A 21183-nucleotide genomic window follows, 5' to 3' on the forward strand; every position below is an offset into this window, starting at 1 on the left:
TTTGCTAAACAAAATTCATTTAAGTCAATTGATACCAACTTTCAATAATTGGCCTTACAATTTCCACACAAGTCAACTATTACCAAATGCAGTCATGATTTGGACATGCCGGTGTTGGACTGGGACATACAAAGTTAAAAATCACACAACACCAGGTTATAATCAAACAGGTTTAATTGGAAGCACACTAGCTTTCACCTGATGAAGGAGCGATGCTCCGAAAGCTAGTGTGCTTCCAATTAAACCTGTTGGATTATAACCTGGTGTTGTGTGATTTTTAACTTTACCAAATGCAATTCAGATAGAAAACTAAAATATGAAAAAAGCTTAGTCAAACACCAATATGCCAAATTTGTTAGACCAAATTCTAGAGCTGTCCGTTTCATTTAAAAATGCTACAATACACAATTCTTAGACATGGACTCAAAAAATGATGTTCAAAATAAGACACTACAAGCTGAAATTCATCTTGTAGGCTCGTGTTAACACCAGTCTGAGAAGTGGGAGCTCAATACTAAGCAGCTCAGACATATGACCTAAAGGAACCCATTAAGCATATTCATTTGCACAGCTACTGCAGTTTTAATATTGGACAACTTGCTTTCAAGACTTTTTTTTAAGAAAAAGAAAAGATACTCTGAAATTAAGTTGTGTGTGAAATTTGACACTAATCAGAAATTCCATCCTCATGCATTGACCCCGCCAACAAAGTCTCTGAACTAGGGTCTTCCATCATTTGCGCATGAGCAATTCAGAAATCATGATAACCTTATGTGCATAAGGAGAGATCTTTAAAATTCTGTCGTGTGATGTACAAGTTGAGAATTCTCATCAGATATTGAAGATAATGGATTTAGGTCAATTATTCAGCTATAAAAAATGTAACTAATAAAATGAAAGCTGGTAAACCATTTAAAATGGTTTGTCTTCAGCAGACTAGAATCAGCTCTATTACATTTCATAAACCACATTTAAAATTAAATTTTGATTGTTGCCTAAACAAAATAACCCAAAGGATTATAGTAAAGACTGGCATACAAAATTACACGTGCTGCAGTACCTTCAGGAGTTCTTTCCAGATCAGTTAAAATATACCAGCTGTAAAAAGGAATAGTCAAACAGTAGAACATAAGAGCTAGTCTCTGATGCCCAAACGTTTCATACTAATCATGTTGATGCTTCATTCCTGCAACATCATATTAGAAACTAGAAGTCAGCATCTAGCGTGAAGTTGTTATCTTCTGCTTTGGACATCACACCCATTCGCTGATACTCAGCAACTCTCTTTTCAAAGAAATTAGTCTTCCCTTCCAGAGAAATGTTTTCCATGAAGTCAAAAGGGTTTTCAGTTTTAAAGATCTGAAGTGAAAGAGAATAAATGAAGCAGGTTATGTGGTTTAGTCTTTGTACTACTGAAAGGAGCAAAATTAAAATGGCAGCAAGAAAGCACTCACTGCTCAAACACATCTCTACTTTCCCAATGTTGGCAATAAGTCACCTATATCCTCTAGATGGTCATATGTAGCCAATAGCTTTCAATTACAATTTAATCAAAAAACAAAACACAAGTCACACAAAAAAAATGTTTTTATTTACAAATTTTTCCAATGTGCTACTACATATTGTAAAGGCATAGGAATCTTGGTTCATTGAGTAATGAAAGAGCAAAATGAAAGAGCAAAACAGTTGAATGTTCTCAAACACCCACTTTTTTTTGTATTATTCAAGTGATTATGATTGAGAGAGAGTGTAAAGAAGGTGGATTAACCATTCTCCTCATTATTTTGCATTAGTTATAAGAAGTAGAATATAAACATTACAATTTAATCATGAGCCTCTTTAGGCTATTAAAGTTTTTTTTTAAGTGTTTTGTCAATAGCAGATTTGGGCCTGAAAATAAGCAAACTTCCTCAGACATTAACAATACTGCAGGACCCCACTGATTTGCAGTACTTCCATAGCACAGATCTTTGGTTATTACTGTTGTGCAAAGCAAACAGCAGGCGTAAATACTAACCTTACTGAAACCTAACTCCATTAGCAAGCGATCAGCCACAAACTCAATGTAATATTTCATCAGAGTGCAGTTCATTCCAATCAGGTCCACAGGGAGAGATTCAGTCACAAACTCCTGTCAAAAGAATAATGGAATGTATGGCCATTTGACAAGGATAAAAGGCATACTTCAGCAATGAAAGGGCTATAAAATCCTCATACCATTCAAAAGTCTCTTTCGTGTCCTTTGTATGATAGATGTGTCTAAAATTTTTTAACTTTGTTAGCTGAAAGTTCAATGTTGAATCTGTTCAGATCTGTTTAACTGCCTGAAAGTGGGAGGACCCCAACAATGTATGAGTGGGCTGGGGAAGATAGAGAAATTAAAAAAGAGAAGAGATGCACTGCTAACTCCAGAGGGAGCTTTTGTTCCCAAGCATCCAGACAAAATGTTAAAATAGCTTATTACATCTAATAGATCTTTACCTGCTCAATCCTCACTGCTTCAGTGATAATTTTTCGGACTCTAGTTTCAGAGGGCTTGTGAACCAAGTGTTTGAAGATCAAGCAGGCAAAGTCACAGTGTAGACCCTGAAAAGAAATAATGGCAGCACCAAAACGAGGTCCCGAAAGGAATTCAGCAACAAAATACAGAGTTCCTCCAAAATGAAAACCTTGTTGCTATGAATACATGCAAGGCTTCCCACAGACAACAAACCTAAGAGGGGCAGAAACAGTCAGCAGGTCTGACAACCTTGGATAGAGAGAGGCACAAAGTTAAATTCTTCACAAACCCGGAATCACCTTGATGTTTTCTCCAGATGTTGGCAGACTTGCTGTGCGCAGCAATGTGTTTTAAAATTCAGGTTTTCAGCATCCACAAATATATGATAGACAGAGGGTTTTTGTCACCCTTTACAAACAGACCAACCAACCACTCACCCAATTCCTGCTGGATCTCTCAAACATTCAACACAAATACCTATCACCTTCATTAATAATCTAGTGGTTGAGAGAGTTGTTTGTGAAGGGGAATATTTTTGTTTAGTACAAAACTAACTGCATACTCTGAAAAGGTGCAAAACTCATTACCCAGTGTCTGCATATTGAGAATGTCCAAGCACGTACAGTTAAAAAGGGACAGTTAAAAAAAAAGTGCTTATACAATTGATCATAAAAAAGTGTTATGTCTTAGCTTTGATCAAAACGGAAATTCTTTTCTAACTGTATTAGCCAGAAGGTTAATGCTGCTGAACAAACAAATACTAGGTCCTTCATGAAGTTAAATCCACAAACTTTTCAGGCAAAACTGCATAAAATCAGCTTTGATGTACTGATCATCATGTCCACATGGTCACAAGTATAGTCAGCCCTGTCAGGGCCTGCTCTCTCAAATGGCCAAATATTTTCTGTGGCTCCAGGGGAGGTTTGAAAAACAAAACCTTCAAAAGATGCTGAAGCCTTCTTTGAAGCTTGGCATTTATACAAGGAAGGTGTTTTCCTCTGGTCATTCAGAGTGGTCATTCTTGTTATTTAGCAAGAATTCTAACACCTTAAAATGTTGAAGCAGAGAAATGGAGTGAAAGGAAACAATTCCATCATTCCAGATGATACCACCTTATAGATGCCCTGCCTCATACATGTAAAGATTAATGTCTTCAGTCACATGAAAATCCATGGCACAAACTCCTAACGGAGTAGCCATCATTCTTGATTTGAAGGGCTGTTGATTAGCAATACTGCATACCTTTATGATTCTGAGTTACTAGAGAGAATTCAAAGAATGGTGTTAAATGAATACCATTGGGAAATAAAGTCTATTACTGCCCTCATTCTGTACATTAGCTCATTTCTTACCCATGTCTGAGATTATATGGTACCTTTTCCAATTGTATCTAAGCTAGGCATGACATATTTAAGTAAACAGGCTCGTTTGATAAAATTAAGAACTTTAATTCCAGGATATTTTGTACAAGATCAAGTTACACTTGATAAGATCAATGGCTAATGGAAGCAAATTATTCTGTGGTGTAAACAAGGTTAATATCTCAACAGAACTTTATATTTGCATTGGTGTTTCTGTGAGGAATGTGCAATTCATTCAAGTGCCATTAAAAGAAAGTCACTCCTGCAAGCCACAGATAATTTAAAACTGATTACCTATTCAGCAAGCAGTAGCTGTAACCATAGCAATGCCATTGAAATAATCGGAGAGTGCCTGCACTGACCAATTCTTGCCATATGACAGTAAACAAAAAAAAAGAGACTTTAACCAGTATTGGTATCAGCATAATTATTATTTGGAGATGCTGGTATTGGACTGGGGTGTACAAAGTTAAAATTCACATAATATCAGGTTATAATCCGAGGTTTATGTGGAAACACTAGCTTTTGGAGTGCTGCTTCTTCACACACCTGATGAAGGAGCAGCGCTCCGAAAGCTAGTGTTTCCAAATACACCTGTTGGACTATAACCTGGTGTTGTGTGATTTTTAGCATATTTATTGCTTTTCTATAATCAGCATTTAGCCCATGCTACATCAGCACTTACTTCATCCCTACTGATCAATTCGTTGGAGAAAGTCAGACCTGGCATCAATCCGCGTTTCTTCAACCAGAAAATAGCAGCAAAGGACCCAGAGAAAAAGATTCCCTCAACAGCAGCGAAGCCAACCACACGTTCCCCTAGGGTAGGATAACAAGTGAAGAAGATACTTTTGTTTGTTATTTATATAAATGATTTAGATGACAATATTGAAGGAACGGTTAGTAATTTTGCAGACAAGATTGTCGATAGTGAAGAAGGTTTTCGAAGATTACAAAGAGATCTTGATCAAGTAGGTCAATGGGCTGAAAAATGGCAGATGGAGTTCAATCTGGATAAATGCAAGGTATTGCATTGTGGTACAACAAACAAGGGTAGGGCTTATACAATTAATGGTAGGGCCTTTGGTAGTGTTGGAGAACAGAGGGACCTAGGGATGCAAGTACAGAATTCTTTATAGTTTCCATACCATGTAGACAGGATAGTTAAAAGGGCATTTGGCATGCTTGCTTTCATTGCTGAGCCCTATGAGTATAGGAGTTGGTGTGCCATGTTGAGGTTGTACAGGACATCGAAGAGGCCTCTTCTGGGATATTGTGCCCAGTTCTGGTTGCCCACTTACAGGAAGGGTATTATCAAGCTGGAGAGGGTTCAGAAGAGATTTACCCGGATGCTGGGTATGGAAGGTTTGAGTCATAGAGAATGGCTGGATAGGCTGGGACTTTTTTCACAGGAGCGTTTGAGAGGTGACCTGTCAGAAGTTTGTAAAGTAATGAGATGTGTAGATGGAGTTGATGGTAGTTTTTTTTTTCCCTAGGATGGGGGATTTCAAGACTAGGGGGCACACTTTTAAGGTGAGAGGAGAGAGATTTAAAAAAAAAACATGAGGCAATTTTGTTTTTTTTATACAGAGGGTGGTTCACATGTGGAATGAACTTCCTGAGGAAGTGGTGGATGTGGGTACAATTACAATGTTTAAAAGACATTTTGATACGGACATGAGTAGGAAAGGTTTGGAGGGATATGGGCCAGGAGCAGGCAGGTGGAACTAGTTTATTTTGAGATTATGTTCGGCATGGACCGGTTGGACCGAAGGGTCTGTTTCCATGCTGTATGACTCTATTAGCTCCTGATTATTAATATATTAGATTCCCGTGCTAGTTTAGGAAAACCACCAAGATATGTGCACACCTCCAGTCCTTCATTTAAAAATATCACTCCACCGGTTGGTGGCTGTGGCTGTGTCTACAGCTGCCGGGGCTCCAAATGCTAAAATTTACTTAAAGACTTCCGCTTACTTCTAAAAAGATGTTCCTTAAAATCCACCTCACTGACAAAATCTTTTGGTGTGCTGCTCAAAATATCTCCACATTTGGTTCAAGATCAGAATTGGTTTGATGGCGTAGTGGTGTGTTCTAGTATAGTTGAAAACAAAAATGGTGCTACATCAATGGAAATGTATATTAGTTCCATTACTTCAGGCAATGGAACTTAAATTTTTTTTTAAAAAAACCAGAAGCTGGAAAGACAAGGCTTTGAGTTTAAAAACACATCAAATTATTGCAAAAAAATTCAGGCAAACTTACTTTTAAAAGAAAATACTAGTTTAATTAGTTGGTCTTTTCTGCCTGGATATTGTTCTAGTAAATCTATTGTTCCCATAAGTCGTTATGCTCAAATTTTGCTGTTGATAAGAAAATGCTATGGTACCAGTGAATCCAGCTTAATTTGCTTCATTGAACCAAATAAACTAAACAAGTTTTATCCATGTAGTTTAATTGCTTCAAGGCATCACAATTTTGAGTAATTTTATAATTAGTACATTGTTAAAACTGTACAAGTTTTCTTGAGTTTGTTAGAACTCATACCAAATGTAGATTCTTGATCAGCAATCCACCGCAAGGCCCAGTCAGCCTTCTTCTTGATGCATGGCATTGTTTTGATTGCATTAAACAAGGATTCCCTGAAAAGCAACATGAAGCCCATATTTAGATTGTGTTTACAATAGCTCATTGGTCTCAAATAAAAGACATGGCCATTTGTAACCATAGGTTTGCTGTACATGCAGTTGGCAAGATATTGGCACAGCAGCACCATACAGACTCTTGACTAATCACTGCTGACAAACATAAGCTCCCTGGCTTCATGTCTGTACTAAAAGGCAAAGCAAGATAGAAGTACTGTTAGCCTGTAAATTCGGCATGAAGCAGCAATGTGTAAAATATCGAGGCAAGGCAGAGATGCAGCAAGTCTCAAAGCAGTCACAATGTGTGAGAGCTAAGAAAGTAAGCAAGAGTCCCAATACTATCCTGTTCTGATGCATGAAATAGGTACCTGTCCTCGCACACACAGTGGCCTGACAGCAGCATTACTTCTCAGAGGTACATAATACATGATAGATGTCGACAGATAGCACAAAAGCAAAGATATACAGCAGAGTCGTGCTACTTTTACAGGGACTATGTCTAGTCACATTATACACCCAAAGTTGACTTAATGTTCGAAGATAAAGTATTTTTGATGAGCACCCTTTTCTATATTTTTTTAAAAAAAAACAGGTTTCCTATTCTTTTAAAGAAAAGAACAGTTGCACACATTTCAAAGGCATTGTTTCTTTAAGGCAGCTCGATGACATTGACATGTAATGCTCTCGTACAAAAGGTCCCTACTTTGTTTTGTACATTGTTAGCAGTTAGCCAACTATATACAGCATATAATAGTAATCTCAGATTGGATATGCAAGTCTGAGATGTCATTAATGTACATAGTTATAAATAAAGTCCCACATATTTGACTCAATATGAATCTGACACTGATATATGTTGAGTGGGTGAATAGGAAATCAAAGCACATCAAGACAGACCTTCAGAATAAAGAACCCCAGTAATCAATCAATCGATCTCCAATTACATATCATGGGAAGGAGGAAGATGAACTGTATTATGGCTATTTAGAACTAATGTTTTGTCCATTGAAACCAGGAATGAATCCAAATACATTTGAAGGGAGAACTAAATGGGATATATTACTCAAACATAAAAACCCCATGAACCATACTGAAGTTGGCAATTGTATTATAAAACAACTCAAGGTTCACATAATCTTTTACTTCCTACCTCTCACTTGGATCCTTGACATAGGCATCAATAAGGAGACTGTACATTTCAGAATGAACATTCTCCATGGCAATTTGGAAACCATAGAAACAACGAGCTTCAGTGACTTGGACCTCTTGACTGAATCGTTCCACCTATAAAAAGACAAAAACGCTAGCTATTTGGGTGATTGTGGAAATTGGAGCTAAGTTCCAATATTCTCTCAGCAAGAATAATCTTAAAATAAACAAAACTATTTGAGTAAAATCTGGGAGGGAAGTCAGTATTTTAAAATGCAAGCCAACAGCTGGTCAAATTCCTTCACAACTGGAATTCTGTTTATAAGTAGGGCGAGAAAAAAGGTGTTTCTTGAAAGAAAGTATATACCAAATTACCTGTCCAAATACAGTGAAAGTGCATATCAAATACTGGACTTTGAACACAGAATCTTTTCCACTTGAATTGATTCAAAACTTGTGCCCACACACAAATAATGGTCATACCAGTTTAAGTTCTATTGAAACAATTTTCATATGCAAATGCATTCTTACCAGATTCTCATTTACAATTCCATCACTCGCAGCAAAGAATGCCAGAACATGTGTAATAAAGTGTTTTTCATTTGGTTTCAGAGAACCCCAGTGTGCCAAGTCCTTTGACAAGTCAACCTAGAGAAACATTGCAAACAAAATTGTCAAGTGAATCTACAATTCGTATCACTCCAAGGGACTCAAAAAACTTAAGCACCCCTACTGGTTGATGCAAAAATTATATACGTGGGTTTGTTCTTAAATGCAAACACAAGTGCTCTTAAAAATTAAGAGTGAGAATTTCACAGGATATCAAATATACAATGCATCAAACCCCATTGACCAGCTATACAATTATGGAAGGTTGCACTCAGCACATTTTAGCCACTTGCCGCCTTCTAGTAGCTGAAAGGAAAAGCAAGAGTTTTGATAAGGTCTGGGAGCAAAATTCGATCTAACCTTTTGTCCAAAGGGATGATACACATTTAACTGAATGCCAGACAGTCAGATTTGAAAGCAGAGCATTTGAGAGCTTATCACCAGTCATAACAATAGCTGAGGCAAATAGTATATTCCAAAATCTAACATTGAATATTAAAGGAAATGCAATTGAATTTAAACTTTTCTCTAGACAGCATGGGCCACTCAGATGTCTCAATATAATTTCAATACATAGGCATACATGCCAAAGCAATCCAGTTTCCAGCCCCTCAATGTTTAATGGCAGATCCACTACTATTGTAGAATTGTAGCAGATCTTCATTCTTGAAATAGTCTATAATGTATTTACCTCCTCGGCAGTCCAAAATGATGCCTCTGCCTTTTTGTACATCTGCCACATATCATGGTATTGGATCGGAAAGATAACAAACCGATTGGGGTTATCCCGAAGAAGAGGCTCATCCTGATGTTTTGCAGCTGCTGGATTTTTCAAATCTGTCTACAAATTCAAAATTCAATTATGCAAATCGCTTATTGATTACTAACACTTAAAAAGCTTAGGACTCACTTATATCAAATAATCTAATGTAAATCACACCTAAGAACACAAAAGAAGCTTGTTGTTCGAGCAGGTTTGTTCTGCTATAAAGTGTGTTTCGTTAATGCAAATTCACTGTCACGCGATTGACAAATTGAGGACACTGTTTCGAAAATGCGAACTTTTAAAACGTATGTTGGCTGTAATGCGATTATATCGCCAACACTTTAAGCACTGTTTCTAAAGCGCAATTTTTCTATAATGCGGGGTTGCACAAGAACGCAACCATCGCGTTATGGAAGAATGATCTGTACCAGATTAAATCCACAATGTGATTCCTTCAGTTTCATGAGGCTGTACATTCTCGCCTGGAAGAAGACTAATTTGGCAGTCATTTACCATCAGCACTTGCAACAAGGGCTTAGTGCACCATCCTTATCTTTGAAGGAAGTAAAGATTTCCTTATGACCTCAAAGCTCCCCAAAGCGGCCTAGTGACTTCATTGGTGCACACCTTAAACCTTTGACATCAGTTTGCCTGGTGCCAGGCCAGGAAGCACTCCAAGCAACAGTGGAGTGTTCATCAAGGAGGAAAGTAGCTGATCATCTTTAAATAGTTTCACATGCAGAAAATCAGATCCCTTCGCTTTTAAGTTTTGATTTGGAAAGTTAACAAAATAAGTCATCATGACTAACACATTTACTTGTATTTTAATCCAAAATGCCAATAAACATTATTCATGTTTTAAAAGTGGGGGACTTATTAAAATCTACTTGTGGGACATGGGCATTGCTGGCATTTATTGTCCATCCTTAGTTGCCCTTGAGAAGGAGGTGGCGAGTTGCCTTCTTGAACCTCCTGCAGTCCATGTAGTCATACAGTGCCCTCAGGAAGGGAGTTCCAGAATTTTGACCTTATTTTAAGTTAATGGAGAAACTCATTATTCCATAATGTACAAGTGAGGAAAGTAGCGGTTATGAGGTTATTACACTATTGAACACAACTATGCTATTCAAGAATAATGGGCTTACAAAGGTTTTTGCAGTTGAGTGTAACACCATAATACTGGAAACAGCTATTACATTTGAGAGACTAAGGTTTACAGTGGAGGGCAGAATAGTTGCACAATTTCTGAAACAAGACTAGCGCTAACAATTGGAGATTATTTAAAAACCTAACTCTGTACACATGTAATTGACCTTTGCTCAGTCTGGCTGTGTAAATGCTTAACTTGGATCTCAGTTTTGATAGAAATTTGGTCTTTTGTAAAAATCACAAAAGATAACATGTCACAAGTTTTTTTTAATGACAACATATTTAAGAGATCATGTTTTGAATGAATTTAAGCAGCAAGTCAGGTTGAGGCACTTGGCAAACTATTAAGTAAAAAAAAGTCACTGGGTCTCTGGCTTTGTTCATGCAAAAGAGATAAGTAAAACTTTGTGTAAAAGCAAAACACGAAAAAGCTGAAAATCTGAAATAAAACTAAAATGCTGGAAAGATTCACAAGTCTGGAAGCATCTGTGGATAAATGGATTAACAGAGTCTGATAATTGTCATTCTGTAAATGAGTCATAATTGGCCTCAAGCATTAACTATTTCCCTCCACAGAATCTGTCAGATATGCTGACTTATTCCACCACTTTCATAAATAAAAATTCCTTTCCTGCTGATCTCTCATTGTTAAATTAATCTTTCTCACAACACAGTCACGTTATTCATTCAGGCATGCAGTTTAGACACCACTACTCACAGTACTTACAATAATTAAAAATAATGGATTGTGTTTTAAATCCAATCAGATTCACTGATGTTCTGAGGAAGGTAATCTGCCGTGGTTAACCTGTCTGGCCGACATATAACTCCAGACATACAGCAATATAGTGGACTCAAAACAGCTCTCTGAAATAATCAAACAAACCTCAGCTAGAATTGGTGACCTTGCCACCAAAAATCACATCCTTTGATTCAGAAAGGAGAAAAAGCCCACCTCCCTCTTGCACAGGCATCACCTGTGAAAAAAATAGTAAAATACTACAGATGATGAAAATATTAAATGACATTTTAAAGCTCTAAGGATGTTCAGCGTGTCTGGTAATATCTGAAGAGAGGCGGGAATTAAAGTACTAAGAGGACAGAATTGGAGAAGTACAGGGGTTTCAGAGCAGGAAGAGGTTAGAAAGGTAGGGAGCCATGAAAATATGGAGGGATTCCAAGAGGGTGAGAATTTTACCAGTAAGCTGCTGTAAGCTTGGGCATCAAGTGTTGGTAAGTGACTACTAAAGTGAGACCTCATTTCAAGCCTAGATTCAGATAGAGTTTTGGATGGGCTAAAGTTTACAGTGGGTGGAAACAGACTTAGAGAACATCAGTTCTACACATGACAGAAGCTAAAACATTTGAGACATCCAGCAGCACACAACTGAGCTGAAGCAGAGGAAGAATGAAGTAGAGGTTATGATGACAGAAGTAGGCCATTTGGATTGGTTGGAGAGGCAGTTGGAGTCACTGAGGAACATACAGGAGGCACTGACTGTGATGGTTAGTAGCATTAGGGAGGTGGTCACACCACAGGTTCAGTCAGACAGATGGGTGGCTGTGAGGAGGAGTAGGAAGATAGTGCAGGAGACTCCAGTGGCTATCCCTCTCTCAAATAGATATACAATTTTGGGTACTATTGGGGGGGATTGTCTCTCAGAGGGAAACAGAAGTGGCAGCCAGAATGAATCTCCTGTTATGCAGGATTTGTCAAGGTTCAAACATAATTGTTTTAGTGGATTGTCAGGAACACAGACAGTAAATTGTGACAATTCAGGATGGTATGTTGCCTCCCTGGTGCCAGGGTCAAGGACATCTGAAAATAGTTGCAGCATATTGTCAAAGGGGAGAGAGAGAAGCTCTAAGTTGTTGTACACATTGGTAAGAATGACATAGTTAGGGGAAGGGTTGAGGTTATGCAGGGCGATTAGAGGAAGTTAGATAGAGATTAAAAAGCAGAACCTCAAAAGGGAGTAATCTCTGGATTACTTCTTGTGCCTCATGCTATTGAGAATAGGAATACCATCATAGGACAGGGGCTGAAGGGACGGTGCAGTGGGCAAGGATTCAGATTTTTGGATCATTGGGATCTCCTCTGGGGCAGAACAGAACTGTTCAAAATGGATGGTTTTCATCTGAACTGGAGAGGAATCAATATCCTGGCAGGGAGATTTGCTAGTTTAAACTAGTAGGAAGGGGGGAGTATGGGGAAATCCTTAATAGTAGTGAGAATAGAAAGACAGTTGAGGTTGGTTATGAGGTTAAAAACAGCAAGTTAATTAAACAGGGAAGGCAAAAGTTCGGCAGAGAATGAGGTAACTCTTAAGAATCAAACTGCATTTGTTTCAATGCAAGGAGTTGTACAGGTAAGGTGGATGAATTCAGGGCATTTATGAGAACACGGGAATGGGACATTATAGCTATTATAGAAACAAAACTGGCAGCTCAATGTTCTGGGGTTCAGATGCCATAGAAGGATAGAAGTGGAGGCAACGGGGGAGGGGGCGCGATGTTTGTGATGAAAGAAAACATCATTGCTCCACTTAGGGAGGACATTCCTGAGGGATTGTCCAGTAAAGCTATATGGATGAGCTCAAAAACTAGAAGGGGCTGATCACCTTGATGGGATTGTACTATAGATCCCTCAGTAGTCAGTGGAAACCTGAGGGGCAAACATGTAGAGCAAACTTGGATATATTTAAGAGTAAGAGGATTATAATAATAAGGGATTTTAATTTTCCAAAATAGACTGGGACTGCCATATTGATAAGGGCTTGGCTGGTGAGGAATGTTTGCAGGTAAAAAGATGACAGGCAAGTTGGAAGCTTTCAAAAATGAGACAAAGAGGTAGTATGTTCCTGTTAGAGTGAAGGGTCAGGCTGGTAGGAGTAGGGAGCAATGGATGAATAAAAATAATGAGGCTCTGGTCTAGAACAAAAAGGAAGTAAATGTTAGGAAAGACAACTGGGATCAAATGAATCTCTTGAGCATAAGAGAGATAGGGGCATTCTTAAGAGGGAAATCAGGAGGGCAATTTGGAGATATAAGATAGTTTTGGCAGATGGGGTTAAGGATAAACCAAAGAGATTCTACATGTACATCAAAGGCAAAAGAGGAAATAGGAAGAGAAAGGGCCTCTTGAAGATCAATGAGGTCATCTACGTGTAGATTCACAGGACAGCGTCGTTGAGGGGCATGATTAGGTGAATGACAAAGACCTATTCCCTCAGGTGGGAGAGTTCAAAACTAGGGGGCACATTTTTAAGATGAGAGAGAAAGATGTAAAAGGGACCTGAAGGACAACTTTTTCACACAGACGGTGGTTGGTATGTAGAATGAATTGCCAGGGGAATCGGTAGATGTAGGTACAGTTACAACATTTTAAGACATTCACACAGGTACATCAATTAGAGGGATATGGATCAAACACAGGCACAGTGGAACTAGCTTAGTTTGGGAAACTTGGTCTGCATGAACAGGTTGGAGGGAAGGATCTGTTCCCGTGCTGGATAACTCTGACTCTGGACAATCTTAACGTGGAACACTGGAGCTGCTTTATTCCTGATGTCACATAGTTATTGCAGACTAATAAGCCCATATTAAAAGTTCATTACACTGCAACTTTCTGTACTCAACAGTTCAGATCAAAAATGAAATACGCTGACAGCAGAAATCTCCAGAGAATCGCTAAAAGAAAACCGAGTTCGCCTCCCATTTCTCTCTTATTTAAAAAATTGGACATTAGAAATAATTGCACAAGAAAAACCTCGCGGTCCTCTTCTTCCCCAATAGACATACCAGTAGAAGACAACAACAATGGGTTTAATTTCACCCCAAACAAGATCACAAGTTCCAACTCACCGCATCTGAAAATATGTCAGATATTCGTTCGCTCTGATTTTGACGCTAGACGCAAAGTTCCGATCTTCGTCAGCGACTAAAACTACAGAGTTCATTGCTTTTAATGACAAAGTATTTATAAACGTCTCTTATCTTTTCTCAACCCCCACCCCGCAACATAGCATCGTACAGTATCTGGAGGATTTTGATTTGACTAAAGCTTACCCTGTGTTTTTCTTCAGGACATTTGGAAGGACGAACGGAGAGTTCATTTTTGGGGCTCAGGAGAACTGGAGTAGACATTATAGGGTTTTATAACCGCAACTCCCCACAAAGTAAAAGCCAATTAATTCCTCTCCAGCGTTGTTTAAGAGTGTCCAATGCTCTCTGCTAATCTCCTTAGCATTTTTAAAAGTTCCCGCGCAGGGTCGGTCAAGCATCTGTCCCCACCCCCCAAGCAGCACCACATCCAATAGGACCCACTCTGCACAGCCTTCAACCACAGAATGCTTGTCTTTCATTCTGAATGAGAGTGACGCTGGAAATTGCTGCACAACATTCTGCTGCCACAACAGTGGGCATGTCAGTGCTGTTTGTAACTGGATTTATGCCGAAATGGGAGACCTTTTAAAATCAAAGGAGGGCAGGAGCGAACAAATGAGAAGAAAAGCCCCCTAAAGAACTGAGAATACTGTAAATCGGAACCAAACACAGAAATTGCTGGAAAAGCTCAGCGGGTCTGCCAACATCTGTGGAGATAAATCAGAGTTAACGTTTTGGGGCGAGTAACCCTTCCCCAGAACTGTTGGTAGCTAGGAAAGTGTCGGTTTATCTACAGAAGATAGGGTGGGGAAAGTGGTAGGGAGTAGAATAACTGGGGATAGAGGCCAAGGAGAGAGAATAACAGTTGGACAAAGGAGTGGATAATGATCTGGCTAGGAGAGTGGATAGCTATTAATGGGGACTATTAGTGGCTTACAATGAGTCATGTGTAGTAGCAGACTATGTAATAACAAGGCCTGATGTGTGGGGTAAGAGTAAGGATGTGGGACTTGATACTGCAGGGTCCTCCAAGAAGAAAATGAGGTGCTGTTCTTTCAGCTTGCGCTGAGCTTTGCTGGGGCGAACAACAGCAACACTTGTATTTAATTATAATTGACTGGATAGGATGACAAATCACTCTTTAGATATGATCTGCAGTGAACAAACAGCTCATTTGGCTCCCTTGACGTGCAATGATGTTAGAGGGCACTTGGAGTGCAGTGGTAATACCACAAAGACACTTTCCACCCTGAAAGTGTCTTTGTGGTATTTTCTTTGTCCCCCCTGGGCTACTGGCCATTTGAGAGTTGAGAAAACAGAAACGATTAGGGAAGACACTTTTCTGCCTTCTGGACTAATTGTCAGTCTTTTGATGTTGCAGGAGTTTTGGCTGGATGGTTGTAGACCTGGTTTCAAGTACAAGTTAGCCCAGTCCTCCCACTGAATGCAGAAAATGCATTAAGGACATTGCTGTTGAAATTTCTCTGGTGCTTTGTGTGCGCTAATGCACAGTCCACCTGTCACTGCAGGAGAGGTGTGTAGTGATTACAGCTGCTCTGTGCAGGAGCACTATTGTTGACTTATAAAGTATTTTTGTTGTTGAACGCTGTTACTTTAGTGTGTAGATGATTGAACAGGTATAGCTGATCCAGTGTTGTATATCCTGGTCAATGGTAGCCTTTTGAGAAAGGTAACTGTCAAGTAATGAGAAGTACATAATAACATTAGAAACAGGAGCAGGAGTAGGCCATCTGGTCATTGAGCATGGTCCTCCATTCAATAAGATCATGGCTGATCTTTTCATGGACTCAGCTCCATTTACCTGCCCACACACCACAACCCTTAATTTCTTTACTGTTCAAAAATCTATCTTTGCCTTAAAAACATTCAATGAGGTAGTCTCAACTGCTCAACTACAACAGTTTTGACAAAGGGTCAGTTAGACTCGAAACGTCAGCTTTTTTCTCTCCTTACAGATGCTGCCAGACCTGCTCAGATTTTCCAGCATTTTCTCTTTTAGCCTCAACTGCTTCATTGTGTGGGGAATTCCACAGATTCACAACACTTTGGGTGAGGAAGTTTCACCCATCAGTGGAAACCACCTCCCTGCTTCTGTCCAATCAATTCCCTTCATAATTTTATACGTTTCCATAAGATCTCCCCTCAGGCGAGGAATAGGGCGAGAGAGGAGTTGAACAGGGATGGTGCAGGAGGGAGGTTTTGGATTCCTGGATAATTGAGGCTCTTTCTGAGGTAGGTGGGACTTCTCCAAACAGGTTGGTCTTCACCTGAACCAGCTGGGTACCAATATCCTGGGGGGGTGGGGGGTTACTGGTAATGCTCTTTGATTGGGTTTAAACTAATTCAACAGGGGAGTGGAAACCTAAATTGTCATTCAAGTATACAGAAGGTTGAGAGCAGTGAGGTCAGAACTAAGGTTTCAAGGTACCAAGAGGGCACGGTCAAACAAGAAGTTAGTTTGAAATATGTCTACTTCAACGCCAGGAGCTTCCAGATTACACTGGGTAAGTTTGCTGCATGGATTAGTACCTGGGATTTCGATGTTGTGGCCATTTCAGAGACATGGGTAGAGCAGGGACAGGAATGGTATTGCAGGTTTCGGGATTTAGATGTTTCAGTAAGAGCAGAAAATGGTAAAAGAGGGGGTGGTGTGGCATTGTTAGACAAGGACAGTATTACAGTTGCAGAAAGAACATTCGAGGACTCTGCTGAGGTATTATGGGCTGAGATTAGAAAGAGGAAAGGAGAGGTTACCCTGTTGTGTGGTTCTGTTCGCTGAGCTGAAAGTTTTTGTTGCAAACGTTTCGTCCCCTGGCTAGGCGACATCATCAGTGCTTGGGAGCTTCCTGCGAAGCGCTTCTTTGATGTTTCCTCCGGTGTTTATAGTGGTCTGTCCCTGCTGCTTCCGGTTGAAAACCGGAAGCGGCAGGGACAGACCACTATAAACACCGGAGGAAACATCAAAGAAGCGCTTCGCAGGAAGCTCCCAAGCACTGATGATGTCGCCTAGCCAGGGGACGAAACGTTTGCAACAAAAACTTCCAGCTCGGCGAACAGAACCACAACAATGAGCACCCGAGCTACAAATCTTCGCACAAACTTTGAAGAGGTTACCCTGTTGGGAGTTTTCTATTGGCCTCTGAATAGTTCCAGAGATGTAGAGGATCGGATAGCAAAGATGATTCTTGATAGGAGCGAGAGTGACAGGGTAGCTGTTATGGGGGACTTTAACTTCCCCAATATTGACTGGGAATACTATAGTTCAAGTACTTTAGATGGGTCCGTTTTTGTCCAATGCATGCGGAAAGTTTTCCTAACACAGAATGTGGACAGGCCAACAAGGGGCAAGGCCACATTAGATTTGGTACTGGGTAATGAACCCAGCCAGGTGTAAGATTTGGAGGTAGGTGAGCACTTTAGTGATAGTGACCACAATTCAGTTATGTTTACTTTAGTGATGGAAAGGTATAGGTATACACTGGAAGGCAAGAGTTACTGCTGGGGGAAAGGCAATTATGATGCAATTAGGCAAGATTAAGGATGCATAGGATGGGGAAGGAAACTGCAGGAGATGGGCACAATAGAAATGTGGAGCTTATTCAAGTTCCAGCTACTGCAGGTCTTTGATAAGTATGTACCGGTCAGGCAGGGAGGACATTGTCGAGCGCGGGAGCCGTGGTTTACTTAGGAAGTTGAATCTCTTGTCAAGGGGAAGAAGAAGGTTTATGTGAGAAAGGCTTATGCGATGCCTCAGGTGCTTGAGAGTTACAAATTAGCCAGGAAAGACCAAAAGAGAGAGCTAAGAAGATCCAGGTGGGAACATGAGAAGTTGTTGGCAGATAGGATCAAGGAAAACCCTAAGGCTTTCTATAGGTACATCAGGAATAAAAGAATGACTAGAGTTAGATTAGGGCCAATTAAGGATAGTAGTGGGAAGTTGTGTGTGGAGTCAGAGGAGTTAGGGGAAGCATGAAATGAATACTTTTCATCAGTATTCACATGAGAAAAAGACAATGTGGTGGAGGAGAACACTGAAGTACAGGCTACTAGAGTAGATGGGATTGAGGTTCACAAAGAGGAGGTATTAGCAATTCTGGATAGGGCAAAAATAGGTAAGTCCCCGGGCCAGGTGGGATTTATCTTAGGAATTCTCTGGGAAGCCTTTGAATTTGATCTTCATAGAACATAGAACGTTACAGCGCAGTACAGGCCCTTCGGCCGTCGATATTGCGACAACCTGTGAAAATAATCTGATGCCCATCTAAACCTACACTGTTCCATTGTTATCTATATGTATGTCCAATGGCCATTTAAATGCCCTTAATGTCAGCAAGTCTACGACTGTTGCAGGCAGGCCGTTCCATGTCCCTACTCTCTGAGTGAAGAAACTACCCTTAATATCTGTCCTAAATCTATCACCCCACAATTTAAAGCTATGTCCCCTCGTGTTTGCCTTCACCGTCTGAGGAAAAAGGCTGTCACTGTCCACCCTATTTAACCCTATTTAACCCTCTGATTATCTTATACATCTCAATTAAGTCACCTCTCAACGTTCTTCTCTCCAATGAAAACAGCCTCAGTTACCTCAGCCTTTCCTTGTAAGAGCATCCCTCCATACCAGGCAACATCCTAGTAAATCTCCTCTGAACCCTTTCCAGAGCTTCCACATCCTTCCTATAATGCGGTGACCAGAACTCCATGGAATACTCCAGATGTAGCCTTACCAGTGTCTTGTACAGCTGCAGCATGACCTCATGGCTCCGAAATTCAATCCCCCTCTCAATAAACGTCAACACACCATATGCCTTCTTAACAACCCTATCAACCTGGGTGGTAACTTTCAGGGATTTATGCACCAGGATACCGAGATGTCTCTGTTCATCTGCACTGCCAAGAATTTTACCATTAGCCCAGTAATCTCTGCATTCCTGTTACTTCTTCTGAAGTGAACTACCTCACTTTTCTGCATTAAACTCCATTTGCCACTTTTTAGCCCAGCTCTGCATCTTATCTATGTCCCAACATTAACATCCTTCAGCACTATCAATGACTTTGCCTACTTTAGTATCATCCACAAATTTACTAATCCAGCCTTCTACACCCACATCCAGATCATTTATGAAAATGACAAACAGCAGTTATCCCAAAACAGATCCTTTCAGCACACTGGTAACTGAGCTCCAAGATGACCATTTCCCATCAACCACCATCCTCTGTCTTCTTTCAGCTAGCTAATTTCTGATCCAAACCACTAAATTACCTTCAATCCTGAAACTCCGTATTTTGTGCAATAGCCCACCATGTGAAACCTTATCAAACGCTTTACTGAAGTCCATATACACCGCATCAACTGCTTTACCTTCATCCACCTGTTTTGTTATCTTCTTGAAAAACTCAATAAGGTTAGTGAGGCATGACCTACCCTTCACAAAACTGTGTTGACTATCCACAATCAAATTACTCCTTACCAGATGATTATAAATCCTATCTCTTATAACCTTTTCCAATACCTTTCCCACAACCGAAGTAAGGTTCACTGGCCTATAATTACCAGGGTTATCCCGACTCCCTTTCTTAAACAAGGGGACAACATTTGCTGTCCTCCAGTCTTCTGGCACCACTCTTGTCGACAATGATGACATAAAGGTCGCAGCCAAAGGCTCTGCAATCTCCTCCCTGGCTTCCCAGATAATCTGAGAATAAATCCCATCTGGTCTTATCTATTTTCAGATCTTCCAAAATTGCTAAAATATCCTCTTTGTCAACCTCAATCCCATCTAATCTTGTAGCCTGTATCTCTGTATTCTCACTAACATTGCCATTTTCCAATGTGAATACTGACAAAAAGTATTCATTAAGCACTTCCCCTATGTCCCCAGATTACAAACACAACTTTCCACTACTATCTTTAATTGGCCCTAACCTTATTCTAGTCATTCTTTTATTCCTGATATACCTATTGAAAGCCTTATGGTTTTCCTTGATTGTATCTGCCAACAACATCTCATGTCCCCTTCTGACTCTTCTTAGCATTCTTTAGATCTTTTCTGGCTAACTTGTAACTCTCAATCCCCTTAACTGAGCCTACACACTTCATCCCCACATAAGCCTTCTTCCTCTTGACAAGAGCTTCAACTTTGATTAAGTCACCACTCAACCTTCTTCTCTCCAATGAAATCATACTCCCTCTCTTGACAACTTCCTCCCTGCCTGATAAGTATATACTTATCAAGGAACTACAATAGCTGGTCCTTGAATAAGCTCCACATTTCAAGTGTATCCATCCCCTGAGTTTCCTTCTCCATCCTATGCATCCTAAATCTTGCCTAATTGCATCATAATTGCCTTTCTCCCAGTTATACCTCTTTTCCTGCGATATATACCTATCCCTGTCATTGCTATTGTAAACATAACCAAATTGTGGTTACTATCACCAAAGTGCTCACCTACATCCAAATCTAACACCTGGCTGGGTTCATTCCCCAGTACCAAATCCAATATGGCATCGCCTCTTGTTGGCCTGTCTACATACTGTATCAGAAAACCCTCCTGCAAACACTGAACAAAAACTGACCCATCCAAACTACTTGAACTATAGTATTCCCAGTCAATATTAAGGATGTTAAAATCCCCCATAATAACTATCCTGTTACTCTCACTCCTATCGAGAATCATCTTTGCTATCCTTTCCTCTACATCCCTGGAACAACTTGGAGGCCAGAGAAAACTCCCAACAGGGTGACCTCTCCTTTCCTATTTCTAACCTCAGCCCAAACAACCTCAGTGGATGAGTCCTCAAATGTTCTCTCAGCTGCTGTAATACTACCCTTGATTAAAAATGCCACCCACCCCCTCCTTTTTCACCATCACCTCTGTTTGTGCTGAAACATCTAAATCCCGGAATGTGCAACAACCATTCCTGTCCTTCCTCTAGTCATGTCTCTGAAATGGCCATAACATTGAAATGCGAGGTACCAACCCCTGCTGCAAGTTCACCCACCTTATTCCAGATGCTCCTGGCATTGAAGTACACACATTTCAAACCAACATCCTGATTGCTGGTGCCCCCTCGTGACCTTGTAAACCTATCCCTGACCT

The 21183-nt window shown here is 40.1% G+C and overlaps 1 protein-coding gene across 2 annotated transcripts; it reads right to left on the reverse strand.

Annotated features, from left to right (window-relative positions):
- Positions 1-265: 265 nt before the first annotated feature.
- Positions 266-14389, reverse strand: rrm2l (ribonucleotide reductase M2-like). Of its 2 annotated transcripts, XM_043717683.2 has the most exons (9): positions 14248-14389; positions 8956-9105; positions 8187-8303; positions 7657-7790; positions 6409-6503; positions 4547-4680; positions 2482-2586; positions 2018-2131; positions 266-1359 (listed from the first exon to the last, which is right to left on the reverse strand). In XM_043717683.2, the coding sequence occupies exons 1-9, from the start codon at positions 14323-14325 to the stop codon at positions 1207-1209; spliced, it is 1080 nt and encodes a 359-aa protein (XP_043573618.1). In that variant the 5' UTR covers positions 14326-14389; the 3' UTR covers positions 266-1206. The 2 variants fall into 2 exon arrangements, with proteins under 2 accessions (XP_043573618.1, XP_043573619.1); XM_043717684.2 differs by lacking the exon at positions 2482-2586.
- Between the last annotated feature and the right edge of the window lie 6794 nt (positions 14390-21183).

This window comes from Chiloscyllium plagiosum, unplaced genomic scaffold, assembly GCF_037043375.1.
Source record: "Chiloscyllium plagiosum isolate Xiang-an unplaced genomic scaffold, Cpla_swu_hap1 HiC_scaffold_30, whole genome shotgun sequence".
In the NCBI taxonomy this organism is placed as follows: domain Eukaryota; kingdom Metazoa; phylum Chordata; class Chondrichthyes; order Orectolobiformes; family Hemiscylliidae; genus Chiloscyllium; species Chiloscyllium plagiosum.